The sequence below is a fragment of the Cydia pomonella genome, chromosome 9 (assembly GCF_033807575.1).
Source record: "Cydia pomonella isolate Wapato2018A chromosome 9, ilCydPomo1, whole genome shotgun sequence".
In the NCBI taxonomy this organism is placed as follows: Eukaryota; Metazoa; Arthropoda; class Insecta; order Lepidoptera; family Tortricidae; genus Cydia; species Cydia pomonella.
This window is the reverse complement of record NC_084711.1, coordinates 11,525,347-11,549,451: the sequence shown is the minus strand read 5'-3', so window position 1 is coordinate 11,549,451 and position 24,105 is coordinate 11,525,347. Positions and strand designations below refer to the sequence as shown.

Here is a 24,105-nt window from a genome sequence, read left to right as displayed (position 1 = left end):
CTTGTTTTGCGTAAGTTGTCCAGGATTCCGCTCCATACAGAAGAGTGCTTAGGACACACGCTTGGTAAATAAGCATTTTCGTTTTTACCGTAAGATGTTTGTTGTCCCAAGCCCTTGCACGGAGTCTTCCGAACGTAGTGGCCGCTTTGCCGATGCGGGAGTCGATCGTGACGTAAAAGACGCAACTGTTTTGCGAACAAAAAAGATTCGCGTGAAGCACGTCACTGCGATTCCGTACCGTCACCGTTTTTTAAACAGCGGTGTGGGGAGCATGCGTCAAAAACGGTACGCATACGACGCGTCACTGCGATTCCGTATCGTGACCGTTTTTTAAGCTGCGGTCTGGTCGCACCTTGTATTGTATTGTATTGTATTGTATTGTATTCGGGCGATTTTTCCGCAACTCGACGACTTGCGCCTATTTTGCGTGATATGTTGGGGGTGGGCTAGTCCTGCCAGCCCAGCTCCTCGAGGAATCCTATCAAACCTTTGATGTTGAGTAGGACCTCGGGGAGGTCTCTCGGAGATCCGAGATGTTTAGCCCTGTATGGAGTCACTCCGCTGCATTCCAGCACCACGTGAGAGGCTGTTTCTTCTGTCTCCATGCAACCTCGGCACAGGGGACTGTCTGTGACACCTGTTGTGAAAAGATGTTTGTTAAATAGTCCATGACCTGTTATGACACTGGTTACCATACTCAGTCGGACCTTCCCTAGTTGCAGGAGCGCCCTTGTGAGTTTTCCGTTGATGCCAGGCATGGCTTCTTTTGCCTGTCTGCATCCAGTCTGGTTCAGCCAGTGTTCTGTGTGTAGTTTCCCTGTACGTGCCAGCAGCATTGAGCGTACCTTGCTAAATGGTATCGGAAGAATCGGTTCCGGACCAATCGCCCCCGCATTCGATCCTTGCCTGGCAAGCTCGTCCGCAGCATCGTTACCTCGGGATCCACTGTGTCCCTTGATCCATTGTAGGGTGATCTTGTTATTATGACATACCTCCATTAGTCGTTCGTGGCATTCGTGTATAAGTTTGGATGTAACTATATGGCTATTTAGAGCCATTAAGACTGCTCTACTGTCGGAGAGTATGCGGATGGAGGATCCTACTACCTTCCTTGCAGTGATGGCAGCCGCCGCGTTTATGATGCCCATGCACTCAGCTTGGAATACCGAGTTATGGGCTCCTAGCGGAGTGGTGATCGACATGTTCAGGTCTTCTGAGAAGGTTCCAGAGCCCAATCCGCTGTCTGTTTTGGACCCATCAGTGAAGATTCTCAGCTCCCGGGGATTGAGTCCTTCATGATTGTCGTCCTCATATAACTGTATTTTGTACCTTTTATCGAAGATAGCTTGTTTGTGAATCCGGTCCGTGCCTGACCTAAGCACTGGAAATTCGTCATACACCTTTTCCAGGCATTTTGTGTGAAGAGCTCCTGTGATGTTAGACCATATCTTGAGGGTTCGCAACCTTACCGCTGAGAGACTGGCCTCTTGCTGTATGTGTAGGTGCAGCGGTGGAAGGTTTAGCATGACCTCCATGGCTGCAGTCGGGGTAGACCTCGTGCAGCCAGTGGTGACCGCGCATGCGAGCCTTTGAAGTCTTTGTAGTTTGTCTCGTACGTTGCCTAGGTTTGTTCTTGGGCACCAAACCAGAGCACCATAACAGAGTAAGGGGCGGATTATCGTCTTATAGAGCCAGAGGGTAATTTTCGGGTTGAGTCCCCACCTCTTACCAATCATCCTTCTGCACTGCCAGAAGACAACTCCCGCCTTGTCTATCAGTTTGTTGATGTGGTTGTTCCAATTGAGTTTATTGTCGAGAGTTAGTCCTAAGTACTTAACTTCATCGGACAGCTGTAGCTCAGTTTGGAAAAGTGTTGGTCTGGTAAAGTTGGTCGCACCTTTATATGGGACAGTCAAAATTTTTTTCGCGATTTCGGAATTGGTCCCATAGTAAAAGTTGTTAAGTATGACCTATAAAGTCGCTGCGCAGAGTATGACTGGTGGTTAAAAGTTCACCCTGTATAAAATTTTTAAGTAAAAAGAAATATGTACCTACCTATGATTAAGACGAAAAAAGAGACTAAACGTCGAAGTAAGGTAACATTATTGTGTCTGGTTTTTATAATTTTAATTATAATTTCAGTAATTAAAACCGATACTCTATAAATTCCATTCAATACGTATCGTAACAGTCACCACAGTTTCGACCGGTAAAAGCCAGTTATCATTACCCATGCGCAAATAAATGAGTGTAGCTTCATTGTTTATTACTCGATCTGTATGTTTTAAGGCTCATTATATTCCTTGATAATGAAGCAATATGTTTTATATTAAACAAAATTTGCGAAATGCTAATATTTACGGAGATTTTTACAAAATAAAAAATAATAATTTTATAAAAAAACTGTTTTTTGTGATTATTTTTTTTCCTATAGGTTTCACGTAAATGTTTGTAGAAAAGGAAATAATCTCCATAATATAAGCTATTATTTGACACCTCGATGATTAAAATCGGTTAAGTGGTTTTCGAGATACACCGCCAAAAAGAATAGGTCCGGCCGCCATCTTTGTGACGTCATTACTATCCCCTCCACCATTTTTCCGCTTTACTACCGCATGTACGGTGATCAGGAGAACTGTCCGAACACATTGATACCGGTTGTGGGTAAGGCCGAGCTGAGTCAATTAAATCTGGCCTCGGAGCGGCTTGGCGACCGTACTAATATAATTGAAGACCAAAAATCACGGCTATTCTCTTTGCGTGTTATACCAAAGCCGAATATCATTTTTCACGGACTATAGCTATATGAGCTATAGGTATTGCTATTATTTTTATATTATTTATTTTAAGATTATTATAATGTAATGTTTAACCAGGTATTGGCTGTTGTATTTATAAATGTTGTTATGTATTTTTCATGTCACTATAAATACAAGTTAAAACAACATTTATAGTAACATCAATAAATGTTGTATTGACTTGTAAAAGAGCCCTTGAGGCCTACTTGCAGAATAAACTTTTGAATTTTGAGCTGTAGTCCTCGCGAACCCCCATTGGCTCGTTCACGCTCCGTGGCGAACGAAACGCAACTGTCACAGTCGCACTAATTTGGAAGAGTGATAGAGAGAGATGACTACGCTACGCTACGGAGCGTTAACCTTTTGACCGCCAAAGACGTCATATGACGCGCGCGGCTACAGCCCAATATCAACCTTCATACGTAAGGTTCACGATTACGCGCCGCGTACGATAGGCGTGGCGTTCAAAAGGTTAACGATTGTAACGTTGGCTACGCGGCACGAACGAAACGCAACTGTCACAGTCGCACTAATTTGGAAGAGTGATAGAGAGAGATGACTACTATTGTAACGTTGGCTACGCGGCCAGAATCGAATCGTTTTAGAAATGTGACATGTAGAGCAGAAGATACAAAAACATGGTCACCTCAGCTTAACCGGAGACATTAAACTCGTGCTTCATACAGCTATTTCGAACATTCACTGATATCAGAATGACATCTAAATGAACTCATTCAGATACGGTGCATTTTGCTAGCCCGTACATGTATTGGCGCGAGCGACGCGCACGATGACTAAATTACATCATTCAAATATAATTCTGATGGCAGTACGTTCGAATTGATCAGATACTTGCTCGTCATTAAATCAAACAGATTATGTCGTGTTTATTTAATTTAAAAGTCAGCCTTTCCCATTTTTTACTTAGTTTAACCGTGCCTACCAGGGCTGATGGAATGGGCATTTTAAATTAATTATAATAATTATACGCGATATATAACGGAAAGTAAATTTTTTTAAATTTTAAATTCTTGCTAGCACTAAGATTTTCCTTACCATATTTGTAGATTACAGGATGATTCATAAGCATACCTCGCAACGGAGAAAGCAAAACCGTGGCAGATGACAGTTTTACGTTAGGGTTGGCGATTGTGACGAACCATTTTGCTGAAACTTTATTGTACGTAGGATTCATAAAATTGAATGAGAACTTTATTGACCCTCTTCTGATATAACCTGGCTTCTGGTTTAATTTGCTATCTATGAAAATTAATTAACATGTCAATGTCAATATTAAATTCGTTTCAATGTGTCTGTCATTTTGTTTATGAACTCATTTTTTTAGGGTAATAAAAATATTCTTTGTATAGTTTAATTAATACAAAAATAACAGTTGTATTATCTAAACCCTGAGAACGATTTACGTCATAAACACAAACATAACTCAAACGCCAAGATCCAAACCGTCAGATGGCGCAATGGCGCCTATGATGAGTGGATGACTGCATCTCTAAATTGGGTGTATAGTTGTCATGTCATTATCAGAAGCACTGATTGGTGTTAGGTGGATCAAAAATCGTTCCATTTCACGTAACTTTATTTCGTAAATAATTAATACATAATATATTAAGGCACGTATTTAACCGGTCAACTAAGTAATAAAATTGCGGTAGCTAAAAAAATAGAAATAAGTACTAAAATTAATAGTTTGGCAACAAAAGTGGAGCCTCAAAATATTTCAATATGAGCATTATTTTTATGCTGTTACAGCTTTTGTTTATTTGAAGGCAAGTACCAACTATTTATATGGCAACTGAACTATTATATTGGAGACCAATTGTGAAGCACATTTTAAAAAGAATACGACTATCTAATTATTTAAAAATGAAGTTACGTTAAAATATTTAGATAGCAAATTAAGGTAAATACACATTTATACCATACCTAGTAGATTGTTAACCAAGGGATAAGAGGCATCTTTCAGAAATGGTGCCTTTCACGCGAGTTAAACGTTTGTTAGTCGTATACCTCGAAATCAAAAAATCCTTGTAGCTTCTCACCTATTCGCGTTTCACCGTGATAGCGTATTTTGCTGTAGCGTGTAATATCGGTGGTATATTTTGTTACTCGCCTATATTTTTAATAGATTTTTACAACAGTAGCAAATTTTAATGTAGCATGTATTTTCAATAGCCTATTTATTTAGCCGCATATATTTGCAATAGATGCTTACAACAGTAGCAAATTTTGATTTAGCATGTATTACCAAAAATTTTTTGTTTCATTTTACCTGGGTCGCATATTGTTGTACTGAATTGTATTAATCGTAACAAAAATTGGTTATATCACTGGGATATAATAAAAATACGGTCGCTTATTGACCTCATTGTTACAGCCATACATTAACTAGCTTTGGAGAATTTGTTATTTAGGAAATCTACCTCTAAGGTTACATATATCACATTCAAAACCAGGAGCGAAATGCATTTACAAAACAAAACTATAGAGGTATAGTGCTTAAAGGAAATGTCGCGATATGTAATAACGCATTATAAACAAATATGTATCGAGGTGAAAAGGGACTACAGTGAAGAAAGGCAGTGAAGTAAATATACTATGAATTTTATACACCACTGTAATTGGCGACCACAAATCATACTACAAGAAAAAAAATCTGTTCAGAAATTATGAGATCGCGGCGAAACGCGATTAGGTGAAAAGCTACAAGGAATTTTTGATTTCGAGGTATACGACTAACAAACGGAGTTAAACACTCTACTTTTCATTTCGATTACGAGGAAAGTGAAATAAACGTGCATTTAAAAAAATACGGCTAAGTATAAACTTCAGTAGTATTTCTTGCGGGTTCATTCAATTAACAATTAAGGTAAAATTATCGTTATTTATGGCATAAAGAGTTAATTGCCACAATGGAAATTTTACAACAAATCAACTTTAAACCAACATCTTAAATGATTACCGTAAAAAAAAGAATGTATCATTTTCTACACACTTTTTAGAACAACAACGACCGATTTTCAGAGCATGAGAAATTAAAAATTGGTATATCGACAATCTTTGCTTACGAGTAAGCTGTCATTTTAATATAAAAAAGAGTCATTGTTGTGGTATAAACGTTGAACCTATGGGTAGAAAACTTAATAGGAAAGGGGACGGCCGCTTCGCCATACAAATGCAGTCCCCATTTTCCTCTCTGGATATTGACATTATGGAAAATATTTTTATAACATTTGATGTATAGCTATGCAACAACTACAACTATATGACAACAAATATTAAAAATCATACGCTTTACAATATTAGGTGCCAATCTATTATTTTAGACGCCAGACAATCATTTCAATTTCCTTATTTATTTTTTTGGGTGCTTGAATTTTCTGCCGGTTTTTTAGTAATAGGATGCTTATATTTGGGTCTAATATACATGTTTTGGCGCCAAAATATTAATACACAGCTAAATTATATTATTATATGGCCAATGAAATGCCATATATTAATGTCGCAGGGGTCTCTCTTTAGTAATGTTTTAGCCACTTAAACACAGAAGTGCCATGATCGCATCTTCCCTATTTGTTCGTAGTAGTGATAACCCTGAAGTAAGTACCACAGATTTTCCGGCTCGGTTGCGGAGTATGTTCATAAGTCATGATCTGTACCCCTAGTGTAAATAATTTCGATTTCGAAACGTGACGTACGCGTTTGCGTTAAGTCTCATTTTGTATGGGTTTTTGAACAGCGCGCCAAGCGGGACGTTTTGGAAAGTCAAAAATCTCATACAAAATGACACTTAACGCAAACGCGTACGTCACGTTTCGCTGTCGAAAATATTTACACTAGGGGTACTGTACCCCTAGTGTAAATAAATTCTATTTCAAAACATGACGTACGCGTTTGCGTTTAGTCTCATTTTGTATTGGATTTAGAAAGAGCGCGCCAAGCGGGACGTTTTGGAAACTCAAAATCCTATACAAAATGAGACTTAACGCAAACGCGTTCGTCACGTTATGATGTCGATCAAATTTACACTAGGGGTACAGAAATATGTGTTTCTTACGTTTAGTAAAAACACTTGTACGTATGAATATAAAAAAATGAGTACTAGTTATTTGTTTTAAGCCCGAGCAAGCGAAAGATTCCAACATTAAACCACGGGCGGGTGTTTCAAGAAGTGGAATCTTGAGCGTTGCGAGGGTTTCAAGGCACGAGGTAAAACAAACTTTGCTTCCGAGTGAAACACAAAAATGTTCACTACACCAACGCGAGGAAAATACTAACTATGAAATACAAAAAAAACAAATCCAAATGAACCTAATAAAAAATTCTAAATCATCATTTAAAATTCAATTCTACTACCTGACATAAGGAAACAACTCAAAATGTGCATATGATTACTTTGCCCCACATGCTGCTTACCACCAAGTGGGCCGTATGCTTGTTTGCCACCGACGTAGTATAAAAAAATGTGGATAGGATGCAACTTTCTCATTCGTTTTTGAGCAATCAAGAGGGCCTTTACCAGTTGGTGTGGTGAAAACGTATTTTGTTATAATTATGAAGAATGGAGAACTGTTACAGACTCATATGAATATAATAATTAAATTCAACCGCCTTGTTGCCGACCGACTGGCTGGAAACGTTAAAAAAAGTAATATTGACAATGAAAATTGACATTGTTCATAACCATAACATTACGAGTACGTTGTTTACGTTGCAATTAACGTGACTAGCAGGGTGACCATAAATGTTGATAAGTAGTGGTATTTTTTTTTAGTTGGTAATTAATTATGAAGCTATTTAATTGTCATATCTATTAGCTCTCCGCGTTAGTTTAAGAGAGCGTCGTCGGGAAATGTGGTTACGTGGTGTAGTTCACGACTTAAAAATCACCCTGTATATTATACTTATTAGGTAATGTTTAATGTTGTTTAATTGTTGTATGCAATGTTTATAAATGAACATTTACAGAACTTGCTCCTGGACGAGATGATCACGTAAAACCATGCCAGCCATCTCCTTGCGGTCCTAACAGTTTATGCCGAGAAGTAAACGGTCATAGCGTATGCACATGTGAGAAGGGGTACATCGGCACACCTCCTACCTGCCGCCCTGAATGTATTGTGAGCTCCGAATGCTCACAAGATAAGGCATGTGTCAACAAAAAATGTATTGATCCATGTCCGAATGCTTGTGGATATAATGCACGTTGCCAAGTGGTTACACATAATCCTATATGCAGTTGTACACCTGGATATACTGGCGATCCGTTTGCCAAATGCGAGTTGGAAGAAAGTAAGTATACTATGAATCTATGATATAATACTTGATACAATGGGAGGTACATATTATATTTTAGGTTGGAAATGATATTTAACTACTTATAACAATATTTCAGAGAAACCACCTTCAAATCCATGTGAACCAACTCCGTGTGGACCAAACTCCGAGTGCCGCATAATTGGAGATCAAGCTGCATGCTCATGTATGCCAAATTACATAGGAAGAGTGCCTAATTGTCGTCCGGAATGTACTATTGACGCTGAATGTCCTAGCAATACAGCCTGTGTTAATGAACGCTGTAAAGACCCTTGCCAAGGTGCATGCGGTCAGAATGCCCTCTGTTTGACTGTTAATCATAGACCTATATGTAGTTGTCAACAAGGTTTTACAGGAGATGCGTCAAGAAATTGCATACAAGTTGTGATATCATGTAAGTGTGATAGTGTAAAACCTTAAGAAATTTTAGAACACCTAAACCTTCCTCAAGAATCACGTTCTCCGTTCAATAGTTTTTGAGTTTATCGCGAACATATACAAAAATACAGAAAAACGCGGCGTGGAACTTTGTGTTATAAGATGTAGTTATATTCATATTTAACTGCGAATGGTTATATCTAAATTTAATTCAATTTTAGCTACTGAGATGACTCCAACATCGAGTCCATGCACGCCATCACCTTGCGGACCAAATGCGGAATGTCGGGAACACAACGGGGCTGGTGCTTGCGTTTGCTCGTCAGGGTACGACGGAGATCCATATAGCCCGAACGGCTGCCGCAGGGAATGTGAGATCAATGATGACTGTGCGCCACAGCTGGCGTGTACACGGTTTAAGTGCATAGACCCTTGTCCTGGAACTTGCGGCCAAATGGCTCAGTGCTTAGTCGAAAACCACGTTCCAATCTGTACTTGTCCAAAAGGCTTCTCTGGTGATCCGTTTTACCAGTGCAAAGAGTTGACATATACTCGTAAGTAAACTTAATAATAAACTTAGCAGATTTGGTAAACTAGTTAAAAGTATACTTTTTTTCACTAATATTACTATTACTACTTCATTGACTCTGCGACCCGAAGTGGTTCTTGGCCTCCGACACTAAAGTTTGCCATTCGTTCCTATCCTACTAATAACTAATATTATCTGAATAATATTTATCCCCTTATCCATAGATTTTCAGAAGGCTGTCATATTTTTACAAATACTGTTTCATTTATTTTAGCCCCTCCAACTCAAAACCCATGCGAGCCCTCACCTTGTGGACCTAACAGCCAATGTAGACAAGTCAATATGCAAGCGGTATGTTCATGTCTTCCAAGCTACGTGGGATCACCCCCGTCATGCAAACCGGAGTGTGTTGTGAATAGTGAATGTGATACCTCTAAAGCTTGCATCAACCAGAAATGTGATGACCCTTGTCCTAATACTTGCGGATTAAGAGCCCATTGTCAAGTTAAAAATCACAATCCTATTTGCACGTGTCCAGCAGGAATGACTGGGGATCCATTTACACAATGTTATCGTAAGTGTCGATGTTTGTTTTGATCATGATTATTTCTAAAAAATATAATAATGGTAGCTTTACTAATTATTGAACTGGTAAATTACTTTGGTTAAGTTATCATATGACTTTTCATTCCTAAATTATTAAACCAAACCTCGATCAGGTTTGGTTTATTTTACAGTCAATTTATTAAATAAATTAAAGTCGACTGGTTTATTCTTACACTAAATTTATTAATATACCTACATTTATTATAGAAATCGTTTCGACCACCGAACGGCCACCATCTTGTACCCCTTCACCTTGTGGTCCTCATTCCCGCTGCCAATTGTTGGCTAGTGGACCAGCCTGTTCGTGCTTACCCGGATATGTTGGATCACCACCGAATTGCCGCCCAGAATGTACAATAAATTCTGAATGTCCGGCCGAGCTAGCTTGCGTGCGACAAAAATGTGAAGACCCATGTCCTGGATCCTGCGGAGTAGATGCAAACTGCCATGTTCTAAATCATGTAGCGGTGTGCGTCTGCAATGATAGATTTACAGGCGATCCTTTCTCAAGATGTTTGCCAATTCTCGAAGGTTTGCAGCTTTATGACTGTAAAATTTATGATCTACTCATTTTAATTACGAGTGGTCTCTAAAAACAATAAATTTTCTTTCAGAACCTACGACCCCTACACCATTAGACCCATGTATCCCTTCGCCTTGTGGTCCAAATGCTCAATGTAATAATGGATTTTGCACGTGTTTACCAGAATACAGTGGCAATCCTTACGAATCATGCAGACCAGAATGTACTGGTAGTCAAGAATGTCCAAGAGATAAAGCCTGCTTCAGAAATAAATGTCGAGATCCATGCCCAGGAGTGTGTGGTCAAAATGCGAAATGTGACGTTATTAATCATATTCCGTCTTGCTCTTGCATGGCTGACTTCACCGGTAATCCATTTACACACTGTCGCCCAGTTGAAATTATTACAGATAAAAAAGATCCGTGTCATCCTTCCCCATGTGGACCAAACAGCATTTGTCGAAATGTTGATAATACAGCTGTTTGCGCGTGTATTGAAGGATTCCAAGGATCCCCGCCATCATGCCGACCGGAATGCATTATAAGCTCAGAGTGCGCTTCTACTAAGGCATGCGTCAATCAAAAATGCATAAATCCTTGTATTAATTCTTGTGGCCATGCTGCTAGGTGTGAGGTGATAAATCACAGCCCAATATGCAGTTGTAATCCTGGTCAAACTGGGGACCCATTTAAGGGCTGCTACGAAATTATAATTCCACCGTCTGACCAAATTGATGTATGCCACCCTTCACCGTGTGGACCAAATGCTTTATGTATGGACAGAGATGGAAAACCTAACTGTAAATGCATTGATAACTATATCGGACAGCCACCAAATTGCAGGCCAGAATGTGTTATTAATCCGGACTGTCCTTCGAATCAAGCGTGTGTTCGTAACAAGTGTATAGATCCATGCCCAGGCTCCTGTGGAGTAAATGCTGAATGTAATGTTGTGAGCCACACTGTTTCATGCAGTTGTAAGGAGAAATTTACTGGCAACCCCTTCCTACAATGTTTCCCCGAAAAAGGTTAGTATAATTATTTTCGATGATTTATTTAAAAAAAAAAATTTCATTTCATTATTAGGAACCCCCTTGTACGTTTGTATATATATATATATATTTTATATTTATCAATCACCTGTTAATTATGGTCTATTGACTGCTATTTGTACCTTTTACACCGCTAGTGAATCAACTACACAATGCGTTTTTACTTGAGTACCTTGCCGACCTTATTTTTATGTTAGATTTTTATACAAAATTTAAAAAAGTAAATATTTTTCCTTAACTTATGTAGGTTTAAGCCTAATAGTGATGCTCTTGCCGTGAGGATATCCATCGGTGTACACCATATATTAAATTCTTGTTCAGTACATTTAATTAAAGCAAGAAATATTACTTTGCTAATCCGCGAGAAAATAACGTGTTAGTCAATCAGTGCTAACCCGTTATTATTAAATCATTTATTGCAGACAACATTGATCCATATACATATAACATTTATAAAAAGAAATAAATAGTTATACTAGTTATACTTACTTGCGTATTTTTACATCCAATTAATGTTCCCACCCTCCCACCGCAAAAATAAATACGCAAATAAATATAACAACCCACCACCAAAAGTACAAAACTCGACACGTGTTTCGCGACACCCGACAACTGAAAAAGTGTTCAGTTGTCGGGTGTCAGACCGTCAACATCTCCAGCATCTCCTGAGGATGCCTCGTAGAGAGGCGAAACACGTGTCGAGTTTTGTACTTTTGGTGGTGGGTTGTGAATGAATGAATGAATTTATTTATTGCGTATTTGGAAATTCAGGTTACAAAGTAGCAGTTACAATTGCAGAAAATGAGTCACACCGAACCCTACCTTTCCAGGTGTACACGCTATTACATCTAGTTCTAGAATTATATTAAATACAAAATAAAAATTACAAAATGTCAACTAATATAAATAATATTCAATTATTAAATGGTTAATGGTAGGTCCAAGTAATCATTAAGGCTGTAAAAGCACTTATTTATAAGCCACATCTAAACAGTATTTTTAAATCTGTTACTATTGAGATTCTTAAAACTATCTGGCAATCTATTAAATATGTCAATACTCATCATAAAACAATTATTACATGTCAGTTTTAGTCTAGCTAAGGGCTTGTATAGTTTATGTACTAGAGTTTTGCTTGGTGCGCGGGGCCCGAGGGCCCCGCGGTAGTCGTGATGTAGTTGGTGCTGTTGTTGGTCATGTTGTTGATGTTGTTGTTAGTGTTGTTGTTGATGAGTTGCTGTTGTAGGTGCCGTTGTTTAGGTGTAAAAGTTTGTGTTTTCTAAAGGGAAAAGGTAAAGCAGTTGTACTTTTGCTTGCAAGGAATGGTCCGCGTGCGAGCACGCACTCCCGCAGCTCGGCCTTCGGCCTCGCGTGCCTGGGCGATCCAATGGGACGCTCCGGGCCTTCGGCCCTACGCGGAGCTCGGCCTTCGGCCTTCGCAATATAGTTACTTTGGGGGTTGAAGGGAAGTTGGAGCTTAAACACGACCCAATAGTAAAAGTGTCTTGACAAGCTCACGTCGGGCCTACGGCCTTCGGCCTCCGGCCCGCCGTTTCGCTTGTCTAAGACACTTTTACTATTGGGTCGTGTTTAAGCTCCAACTTCCCCGCTGGCGAGCCTCGAAGAGGACGCTTCGGGCCTTCGGCCCTACGCGGAGCTCGGCCTTCGGCCTTCGCTAGCCTCGACGCTTCGCCGTCGGGCCTTCGGCCCGCCGGCTCCGCTTATTAAGACAGTTGACTTGTTGCCGGTTCGCTTTATAATTTTTCCCGTTATTTTTGTTGTTATTAATATAAAGAAGATTTATTTTCCAAAGGGGAAAGTTAATGCGGTTGTACTTACGCTTTGGGCCGCACTCTCGCAGCTCGGCCTTCGGCCTCGCGTGCTTGGGCGTTCCAATGGGACGCTCCGTGCCTTCGGCCCTACGCGGAGCTCGGCCTTCGGCCTTCGCTGGGTTTCGAAGCTCAGCGTCGGGCCTTCGGCCCGCCGCTTCGCTTATTAAGACTGTTAACTTGTGAACGGTTCGCTCTATAAATGCACTTTTCCCGTTATTTTTAGTATAAAGAATATTTGTTTTCCAAAGGGGAAAAGTAATGCGGTTATATTTCCGCTTTGGGCCGCACTCTCGCAGCTCGGCCTTCGGCCTCGCGTGCTTGGAAAATCCAATGGGACGCTCCGGGCCTTCGGCCCTACGCGGAGCTCGGCCTTCGGCCTTCGCTGGGTTTCGAAGCTCAGCGTCGGGCCTTCGGCCCGCCGCTTCGTTTATTAAGACAGTTAACTTGTAATTGGTTCGCTCTATAAATGCACTTTTCCCGTTATTTTTAGTATAAAGAATATTTGTTTTCCAAAGGGGAAAAGTAATGCGGTTGTACTTCCGCTTTGGGCCGCACTCTCGCAGCTCGGCCTTCGGCCTCGCGTGCTTGGGCGATCCAATGGGACGCTCCGGGCCTTCGGCCCTACGCGGAGCTCGGCCTTCGGCCTTCGCTGGGTTTCGAAGCTCAGCGTCGGGCCTTCGGCCCGCCGCTTCGCTTATTAAGACAGGGGAAAAGTAATGCGGTTATATTTCCGATTTGGGCCGCACTCTCGCAGCTCGGCCTTCGGCCTCGCGTGCTTGGGCGATCCAATGGGACGCTTCGGGCCTTCGGCCCTACGCGGAGCTCGGCCTTCGGCCTTCGCTGGGTTTCGAAGCTCAGCGTCGGGCCTTCGGCCCGCCGCTTCGCTTATTAAGACAGTTAACTTGTAATTGGTTCGCTCTATAAATGCACTTTTCCCGTTATTTTTAGTATAAAGAATATTTGTTTTCCAAAGGGGAAAAGTAATGCGGTTGTACTTCCGCTTTGGGCCGCACTCTCGCAGCTCGGCCTTCGGCCTCGCGTGCTTGGGCGATCCAATGGGACGCTCCGGGCCTTCGGCCCTACGCGGAGCTCGGCCTTCGGCCTTCGCTGGGTTTCGAAGCTCAGCGTCGGGCCTTCGGCCCGCCGCTTCGCTTATTAAGACACTCGGGGAGGGTTGGTTTCGCTTCGGGGGTAGTGCGGGAAGTTGGAGCTTAAACACGACCCAATAGTAAAAGTGTCTTGACAAGCTCACGTCGGGCCTACGGCCTTCGGCCTTCGGCCCGCCGTTTCGCTTGTCTAAGACACTTTTCCTATTGGGTCGTGTTTAAGCTCCAACTTCCCCCTCTCAGGTGACGCTTCGGGCCTTCGGCCCTACGCGGAGCTCGGCCTTCGGCCTTCGCTAGCCTCGACGCGTCGCCGTCGGGCCGTCGGCCCGCCCGCTCCGCTTATCAAGACAGTTGACTTCTTGGAACGCTTGGGAGCACCGTACGCACGCAGCTCGGCCTTCGGCCTCGCTTTTAGTTACTGGGGGTTGCACGCTTGGGGGTCGGGGTGAAGGCTCCGGGCCTTCGGCCCTCCGCCGGGGTCGGCCTTCGGCCTCCCGGCCTGAAGCTCGCCCTTCGGGCTCGCTTAAGACAGTTTTTATATAGGTTTTCGCTTTGTTCCTCACTCCCGCAGCTCGGCCTTCGGCCTCGCTCAAAATTACTGAGGGTGGGGTGCGCCTGGCCACTCGGGGTGAAGCTCCGGGCCTGTCGGCCCGTCGCGGGGTCGGCCTTCGGCCTCCCGGCCTGAAGCTCGCCCTTCGGGCTCGCTTAACCTACTCGAAAATTTGATTTGCCCCTGTCCGCCGCCATTTTGGATTTTTCCAAAAATTTTTTTTCACATGGTAATCTCGGACCCCCAGGCTCGCCGCATGCCAAATCTCAGCGCGCTCGGACCAACTTGAAAAAAAAAAAAAAAAAAAGTCGGCCATTTTGAAAATTTTTTGATGCAGTTTTTTTTCTCACGGGGCCCTCTATGACATTTGGTCGAGCACCCCCCACCTATCGCGCACCGTTTCAGAGTTGCCATACAAAACTAAAGTGGCCATTTTTTCCGCCATCTTGGATTTTTTCCAAAATTTTTTTTTTCATACCAATCAAGAGGGCCCCGAGATTCCGTGACCAAAATTTCAGCGCGCTAGGACCGTTTTGAAAATCGTCCGCCATTTTGAATCCGCCATTTTGAAAAAAAAATGGCGGCTCTAGAAACTGCCCAGGGTCCTCTATGACATTTGGTCGAGCACCCCCCCACTAAGTCTTACCGTTTAGCCGGGCTCTTGTGCAGGTTTTTGGTCTTCCATCAGATCGAAAAATCCATATTTTTCTGGACCTACAAATTCCGAGCTCTATACGAATCAATTTTTTTTTTCCACCTAAACCTCACAGTTTCCAAATAAAACAGGTACATGAGAAATGAGTGGTTTTGCAGCTATATATATTATTAACTAGATTTTGCTTGGTGCGCGGGGCCCGTGGGCCCCGCGGTGTGCATGGTGCTGTAGTTGGTATTGTTGTTTTTGTAGTTGGTGCTGTTGTTGATGTTGTTGTTGATGAGTTATTGTTGTAGGTGCCGTTGTTTGAGTGAAAAAGTTTGTTTTCCAAAGGGAAGAAGTGTTGCAGTTGTACTTTTGTTGCGCGTGCGAGCATGCACTCGGCCTTGCGTATGTTGTTATTAATATTGTTGTTTATGTGTTGTTGTTGTAGTGTTTGTTGTTGTTGCTGTTGTTTAGGTGTAAAAGTTTGTGTTTTCCAAAGGGAAAAGGTAAAGCAGTTGTACTTTTGCTTGCAAGGAATGGTCCGCGTGCGAGCACGCACTCCCGCAGCTCGGCCTTCGGCCTCGCGTGCTTGGGCGATCCAATGGGACGCTCCGGGCCTTCGGCCCTACGCGGAGCTCGGCCTTCGGCCTTCGCAATATAGTTACTTTGGGGGTTGAAGGGAAGTTGGAGCGTAAACACGACCCAATAGTAAAAGTGTCTTGACAAGCTCACGTCGGGCCTACGGCCTTCGGCCTCCGGCCCGCCGTTTCGCTTGTCTAAGACACTTTTACTATTGGGTCGTGTTTAAGCTCCAACTTCCCCGCTGGCGAACTTCGAAGGGGACGCTTCGCTTATTAAAACAGTTAACTTGTAACCGGTTCGCTCTATAAATGCATTTTTCCCGTTATTTTTAGTATAAAGAATATTTGTTTTCCAAAGGTGAAATGTAATGCGGTTGTACTTCCGCTTTGGGCCGCACTCTCGCAGCTCGGCCTTCGGCCTCGCGTGCTTGGCCGAACCAGTGGGACGCTCCGGGCCTTCGGCCCTACGCGGAGCTCGGCCTTCGGCCTTCGCTGGGTTTCGAAGCTCAGCGTCGGGCCTTTGGCCCGCCGCTTCGCTTATTAAGACACTCGGGGAGGGTTGGTTTCGCTTCGGGATTAGTGCGGGAAGTTGGAACTTAAACACGACCCAATAGTAAAAGTGTCTTGACAAGCTCACGTCGGGCCTACGGCCTTTGGCCTTCGGCCCGCCGTTTCGCTTGTCTAAGACACTTTTCCTATTGGGTCGTGTTTAAGCTCCAACTTCCCCCTCTCAGGTGACGCTTCGGGCCTTCGGCCCTACGCGGAGCTCGGCCTTCGGCCTTCGCTGGCCTCGACGCGTCGCCGTCGGGCCGTCGGCCCCCCCGCGCCGCGTATCAAGACCGTCGACTTGGGAGAACGCTTGGGAGCACCGTACGCACGCAGCTCGGCCTTCGGCCTCGCTTTTAGTTACTGGGGGTTGCACGCTTGGGGGTCGGGGTGAAGGCTCCGGGCCTTCGGCCCTCCGCCGGGGTCGGCCTTCGGCCTCCCAGCCTGAAGCTCGCCCTTCGGGCTCGCTTAACCTACTTGGAAATTTTACTTTGCCCCTGTCCGCCGCCATTTTGGATTTTTCCAAAAAACTTTTTTCATATGGTAATCTTGGCCCCCCAGGCTCGCCGCATGCAAAATCTCAGCGCGCTCGGACCAACATTAAAAAAAGAAAAAAAAAAGTCGGCCATTTTGAATTTTTTTTTGATGCAGTTTTATTTGTCTCGGGGCCCTCTATGACATTTGGTCGAGCACCCCCCACCTATCACGCACCGTTTGAGAGTTGCCATACAAAAGTAAACTGACCATTATTCCGCCATCTTGGATTTTTTCCAAAATTTTTTTTTTCCATAGGAGTCGTTGGGGCTCCGAGATACCGCGACCAAAATTTCAGAGCGCTCGGACCTTTTTGAAGTTTTAGAAAAAAAAAAAAGTCGGCCATTTTGAATTTTTTTTTTCTTATTCAGATTCCACTCGGAGCCCTCTATGACATTTGGTCGAGCTCCCCCGACCTATCTCTTACCGTTTAGCATGTGGGGGATTCGAAAAAAAATCCCATACAAATTTTTTTTCGAGCTAAAAAAAAAAAAAAAAATTTTTTTTTCGAACGCGGGGGCCCATATGTACCCACATACCGGTTCTCGGCGCTCTCGGACCGTTTTGAAATTTCGGCGCCATTTTGAGTCGGCCATTTTGAATTTTTTTAAATGCCATTCCATTTGTCTCGGGGCCCTCTATGACATTTGGTCGAGCACCCCCCACCTATCTGTCACCGTTTAAAAGTTGCCATACAAAATAAAAGTGGCCATCGTGTCCGCCATCTTGGATTTTTTCCAAAAATTTTTTTTCCATACCGATCTAGAGGGCCCCGAGATTCCGTGACCGAAATTTGAGCGCGCCGGGACCGACTTGAAAATCGGCCGCCATTTTGAATCCGCCATTTTGAAAAAAAAAATGGCGGCCTCCGAAACTGCCCAGGGTCCTCTGTGACATTTGGTCGAGCACCCCCCCACTATCTCCCACCGTTTAGCCGGGCCGTCAAACATTTTTCTGTCCCGATCCGGTAGACCGAATGTCGGATTTTTCCGGAGGTCACCGGACCGCCCCCTGTACGACCGTACCAAACTCGAATCCCCCCCGCGCCTCCTTCCGGGAGAACAATTCGTGTCAATTAACGTTCGGGCTGCAGCTTTATATAATATAGACTAGTATGTTGCTTTGTGCGCGGGGCCCGAGGGCCCCGCGGTAGTCGTGTAGTTTGTTGTTTTGTTGTTTGTCATGTTGTTTATGTTGTTGTTAATGAGTTGTTGTAGTTGGTGCTGTTGTTTAGGTGTAAAAGTTTGTTTTCCAAAGGGAAAAGGTAAAGCAGTTATAGTTTTGCTTGGTACTGGTGTGCGTGGTACTGTTGTTTGTGTTGTTGTTAGTGTTGTTGTTAATGTTGTTGTTGATGAGTTGTTGTTGTAGGTGCCGTTGTTTAGGTGTAAAAGTTTGTGTTTTCCAAAGGGAAAAGGTAAAGCAGTTGTACTTTTGCTTGCAAGGAATGGTCCGCGTGCGAGCACGCACTCCCGCAGCTCGGCCTTCGGCCTCGCGTGCCTGGGCGATCCAATGGGGCGCTCCGGGCCTTCGGCCCTACGCGGAGCTCGGCCTTCGGCCTTCGCAATATAGTTACTTTGGGGGTTGAAGGGAAGTTGGAGCTTAAACACGACCCAATAGTAAAAGTGTCTTAGACAATGCGGTTGTACTTCCGCTTTGGGCCGCACTCTCGCAGCTCGGCCTTCGGCCTCGCGTGCTTGGGCGTTCCAATGGGACGCTCCGTGCCTTCGGCCCTACGCGGAGCTCGGCCTTCGGCCTTCGCTGGGTTTCGAAGCTCAGCGTCGGGCCTTCGGCCCGCCGCTTCGCTTATTAAGACAGTTAACTTGTAATTGGTTTGCTCTATAAATGCACTTTTCCCGTTATTTTTAGTATAAAGAATATTTGTTTTCCAAAGGGGAAAAGTAATGCGGTTGTACTTCCACTTTAGGCCGCACTTTCGCAGCTCGGCCTTCGGCCTCGCGTGCTTGGGCAATCCAATGGGACGCTCCGGGCCTTCGGCCCTACGCGGAGCTCGGCCTTCGGCCTTCGCTGGGTTTGAGTGAAAAAGTTTGTTTTCCAAAGGGAAAAGGTCAAGCAGTTGTACTTTTGCTTGCAAGGAATGGTCCGCGTGCGAGCACGCACTCCCGCAGCTCGGCCTTCGGCCTCGCGTGCCTGGGCGATCCAATGGGACGCTCCGGGCCTTCGGCCCTACGCGGAGCTCGGCCTTCGGCCTTCGCTGGGTTTCGAAGCTCAGCGTCGGGCCTTCGGCCCGCCGCTTCGCTTATTAAGACAGTTAACTTGTGAACGGTTCGCTCTATAAATGCACTTTTCCCGTTATTTTTAGTATAAAGAATATTTGTTTTCCAAAGGGGAAAAGTAATGCGGTTATATTTCCGCTTTGGGCCGCACTCTCGCAGCTCGGCCTTCGGCCTCGCGTGCTTGGGAAATCCAATGGGACGCTCCGGGCCTTCGGCCCTACGCGGAGCTCGGCCTTCGGCCTTCGCTGGGTTTCGAAGCTCAGCGTCGGGCCTTCGGCCCGCCGCTTCGCTTATTAAGACAGTTAACTTGTAATTGGTTCGCTCTATAAATGCACTTTTCCCGTTATTTTTAGTATAAAGAAGATTTGTTTTCCAAAGGGGAAAGTTAATGCGGTTGTACTTCCGCTTTGGGCCGCACTCTCGCAGCTCGGCCTTCGGCCTCGCGTGCTTGGGCGATCCAATGGGACGCTCCGGGCCTTCGGCCCTACGCGGAGCTCGGCCTTCGGCCTTCGCTGGGTTTCGAAGCTCAGCGTCGGGCCTTCGGCCCGCCGCTTCGCTTATTAAGACACTCGGGGAGGGTTGTTTTCGCTTCGGGAGTAGTGCGGGAAGTTGGAGCTTAAACACGACCCAATAGTAAAAGTGTCTTGACAAGCTCACGTCGGGCCTACGGCCTTCGGCCTTCGGCCCGCCGTTTCGCTTGTCTAAGACACTCTTCCTATTGGGTCGTGTTTAAGCTCCAACTTCCCCCTCTCAGGTGACGCTTCGGGCCTTCGGCCCTACGCGGAGCTCGGCCTTCGGCCTTCGCTAGCCTCGACGCGTCGCCGTCGGGCCTTCGGCCCGCCGGCTCCGCTTATCAAGACAGTTGACTTCTTGGAACGCTTGGGAGCACCGTACGCACGCAGCTCGGCCTTCGGCCTCGCTTTTAGTTACTGGGGGTTGCACGCTTGGGGGTCGGGGTGAAGGCTCCGGGCCTTCGGCCCTCCGCCGGGGTCGGCCTTCGGCCTCCCGGCCTGAAGCTCGCCCTTCGGGCTCGCTTAAGACAGTTTTTATATAGGTTTTCGCTTTGTTCCTCACTCCCGCAGCTCGGCCTTCGGCCTCGCTCAAAATTACTGGGGGTGGGGTGCGCCTGGCCACTCGGGGTGAAGCTCCGGGCCTGTCGGCCCGTCGCGGGGTCGGCCTTCGGCCTCCCGGCCTGAAGCTCGCCCTTCGGGCTCGCTTAACCTACTCGAAAATTTGATTTGCCCCTGTCCGCCGCCATTTTGGATTTTTCCAAAATTTTTTTTTTACATGGTACTCTTGGACCCCCAGGCTCGCCGCATGCCAAATCTCAGCGCGCTCGGACCAACTTGAAAAAAAAAAAAAAAAAAAAGTCGGCCATTTTGAAAATTTTTTGATGCAGTTTTTTTTTTCTCGGGGCCCTCTATGACATTTGGTCGAGCACCCCCCACCTATCGCGCACCGTTTCAGAGTTGCCATACAAAACTAAAGTGGCCATTTTTTCCGCCATCTTGAATTTTTTCCAAAATTTTTTTTTTCATAGGCATCTAGAGGGGCCCGAGATTCCGTGACCAAAATTTCAGCGCGCCAGGACCGTTTTGAAAATTGGCCGCCATTTTGAATCCGCCATTTTGAAAAAAAAATGGTGGCTTCCAAAACTGCCCAGGGTCCTCTATGACATTTGGTCGAGCACCCCCCCACTATCTCTCACCGTTTAGCCGGGCCGTCAAACATTTTTCGACCCGGAAGTCGAATCCAAAAATCCATATTTTTCTGGACCTACAAATTCCGTGCTGTATACGAATCAATTTTTTTTTTCCACCTAAACCCCACAGTTTCCAAATAAAACATATACATTAGAAATCAGTGGGGATGCAGCTATATATATTATTAATATACTGGCTTCGAACTTCTCTGGACGATAATTCCTGGACCTCTTGAAACATGTATTTGTGCTTATGTACAAATAAACAAACCTCCAAAATATACAAACTATGTACCGTTAGGATGTGGTGCTTGATAAAGTATGGACGGCATGATTCAAGTAGTTTGAGACCAAATAAGGCCCTCATACATCGTTTCTGAATCAAAAATAGGTCCTCTCTGTCTGTTGAATTTCCCCATGTTACAATTCCGTATCGCAAAGCCGAATCCACGTAACCATTATAAGCAGTAATAGCGGCCTGAAGAGTCACAACCTGACGAATTTTTCTTAATGCATAAACAAATTTATTTACTTTGGAACCTAAAGTTTCAATATGCGCTTTCCAATCGCAATATCTGTCCAATGTTATACCTAGAAAGGTCATTTGCGTCACTTCTTCAATATATGTATAATATATATCTGTTATATTTATTTGCGTATTTATTTTTGCGGTGGGAGGGTGGGAACATTAATTGCATGTAAAAATACGCAAGTAAGTATAACGGGTTAGCACTGATTGACTAACACGTTATTTTCTCGCGGATTAGCAAAGTAATATTTCTTGCTTGAATTAGCATGGATTTCCGCAAAGTAACGCCTGATTCTATTAATTATCTGTACATTTAATAAAATGAAAATGTAATTTCAGAAACTGAACGTCGGCCGTGCGATCCATCGCCATGCGGAGCTAATGCGGTATGCACTCAGCGTGATGGCGCTGGAGCTTGCTCATGCTTAGAAGGTTATTTTGGCAATCCATACGAAGGATGTCGTCCAGAATGCGTTCTGAGTTCAGATTGTTCAGCGGATAAGGCGTGTATTCGAAACAAATGTGCAGATCCTTGTCCCGGAATTTGTGGTTCTAACGCCGAATGCAGTGTCATAAACCACGTTCCATCTTGTGCGTGTGTTAAGGGCTATACCGGGAATCCGTTTGAACAGTGTGCGAAGACTGAAGAAGGCCCAATTAGACCATGCCAACCATCACCATGCGGTCCCAACAGTATTTGTAGAGAAAACGGTGGTCTAGCTTCTTGCGAATGTCTTCCTGATTACAGGGGTGCACCACCAGATTGTCGGCCTGAATGTACAGTAAGCAATGAATGTCCATCAGATCGTGCATGTCATAAGTTAAAATGTGCCGATCCATGCCGAGGCACTTGCGGTCTAGGTGCACACTGTCAAGTCATCAATCACAGTCCTTTATGCAGCTGTCCAGCGGGAACTACAGGAGATGCATTCATTAGATGTGTAGAACCCATTGAAGACCAACCACCCCCACCAACACAGCCGTGTTATCCAAATCCGTGTGGACCTTATAGTGAATGCCGTGTACTTAATGGTAATCCATCCTGCTCCTGCTTGCAAGGATATATAGGCGGACCACCTAACTGCCGACCAGAATGTCTAGTTAATACTGACTGCCCTTCACACCAGGCATGCATCGCTGAAAAATGCACTAATCCATGTGAGGGTTCCTGTGGATTTAGAGCCGAATGCAGAGTTCACGATCACATACCAATATGTAGTTGCCCAACAGGCTTTTCTGGAGATCCGTTTATACAGTGCTCTGAATTTGGTAAGTTTTTAATTTTGGATACGGATGTTAATATAAACGAATTGTATGAACATAAATCAGCACCGGTTTAAGTTAATATTAAGGGTATTATTTAATTTCAACTATCTTTCCAGTTAATCCAACTCCTGCACCAGATCTTTGCAATCCATCCCCCTGTGGAACAAATGCAATTTGTGATGCCGGTATCTGTACGTGTACTACTGGATACTTTGGAGATCCTTACGTAGGATGTCGATTAGAATGCAGCACTAATGGTGAATGTTCTCCTACACGTACATGTCAGGGAGGCAAATGCGTGGATCCATGCCCTGGAGCTTGTGGAACTCGTGCTGTTTGTTCTGTCAATAATCACATACCATCTTGCTCTTGCCCACCCGGTACATCCGGAGATCCGTTTTCATTCTGTACAGAAACGCGACAACCACCAGGTAAATATTTTAAATAAATCAATGTAGGCATTAGCTGTTAGCATTATTAATTGTAAATGGTACCATTGGTATATTATATCTTTTACTTTTAGGGCCTCCACAATCACCATGTTCGCCGTCCCCTTGCGGTCCATATAGCGAATGTAGTGTTAGTAGTAATGGGGCTGCTGCATGTTCGTGCCGTCCCGGGCACGTGGGCTCACCACCATCTTGTCGGCCTGAGTGCCTCGTGAGTGCCGAGTGCAAGTTGCAGTTGGCGTGTATTGACCGTAGATGTCGCGATCCTTGCGATGGCGCTTGTGGACGTGGTGCTCGATGTCAAGTCGTAGCACATTCACCAATTTGCACTTGCCACGATGGGTTAACTGGCGATCCGTTTACATACTGCTATCCTGCACCAGGTATATTGCAACAATAAATATATTGCAACTCTTTATATAAAGTTCATTATTTATATGGGGAATCAAAAGAGCTCTTTTTTCCTAATTTTAAATTAATTCTTTTAGTGAGTGTACCACCGGAAGACCCAGAGCCATGTCAGCCATCGCCTTGTGGACCAAATTCAATATGTATAAAATCAGGAGAAACACCGGCTTGCAGTTGCCAACCAGGATTCATAGGAACTCCACCAAATTGCCGACCTGAATGTACAATCAGTGCCGAATGTCCAGCGGCTCTTGCCTGTGTGAATCAGCGATGCAAGGATCCGTGCGTGCAAGCATGTGGCCCAAGAGCTGTATGCTCAGTGGTAGATCACCGTGCTTCTTGTGTCTGCGAACCTGGCTTCGAAGGAGACCCATTCCAGGGTTGTACACCACCACGAGGTAAGAAAACATTTTGTACTCTAGTAGATGAATATCATTGTTTTACTAAATGTCTATAATTGTATATGCTGATGTCATGCTGCGCGGAGGGTTGGAAAAGTATTTTGTACC

General features: G+C 44.4%; 1 protein-coding gene across 1 annotated transcript in view; it reads left to right on the top strand.

Annotated features, from left to right (window-relative positions):
• Positions 1 to 24,105, top strand: part of LOC133521381 (uncharacterized) — a 166,505-nt gene that overhangs the window by 72,215 nt on the left and 70,185 nt on the right. Inside the window, 10 exon segments of the mRNA XM_061856321.1 lie at positions 7,785 to 8,108; positions 8,212 to 8,526; positions 8,732 to 9,064; positions 9,314 to 9,613; positions 9,853 to 10,176; positions 10,260 to 11,195; positions 21,813 to 22,742; positions 22,856 to 23,170; positions 23,263 to 23,571; positions 23,677 to 23,994. Of these exon segments, the coding sequence (XP_061712305.1) occupies positions 7,785 to 8,108; positions 8,212 to 8,526; positions 8,732 to 9,064; positions 9,314 to 9,613; positions 9,853 to 10,176; positions 10,260 to 11,195; positions 21,813 to 22,742; positions 22,856 to 23,170; positions 23,263 to 23,571; positions 23,677 to 23,994 (4,404 nt within the window).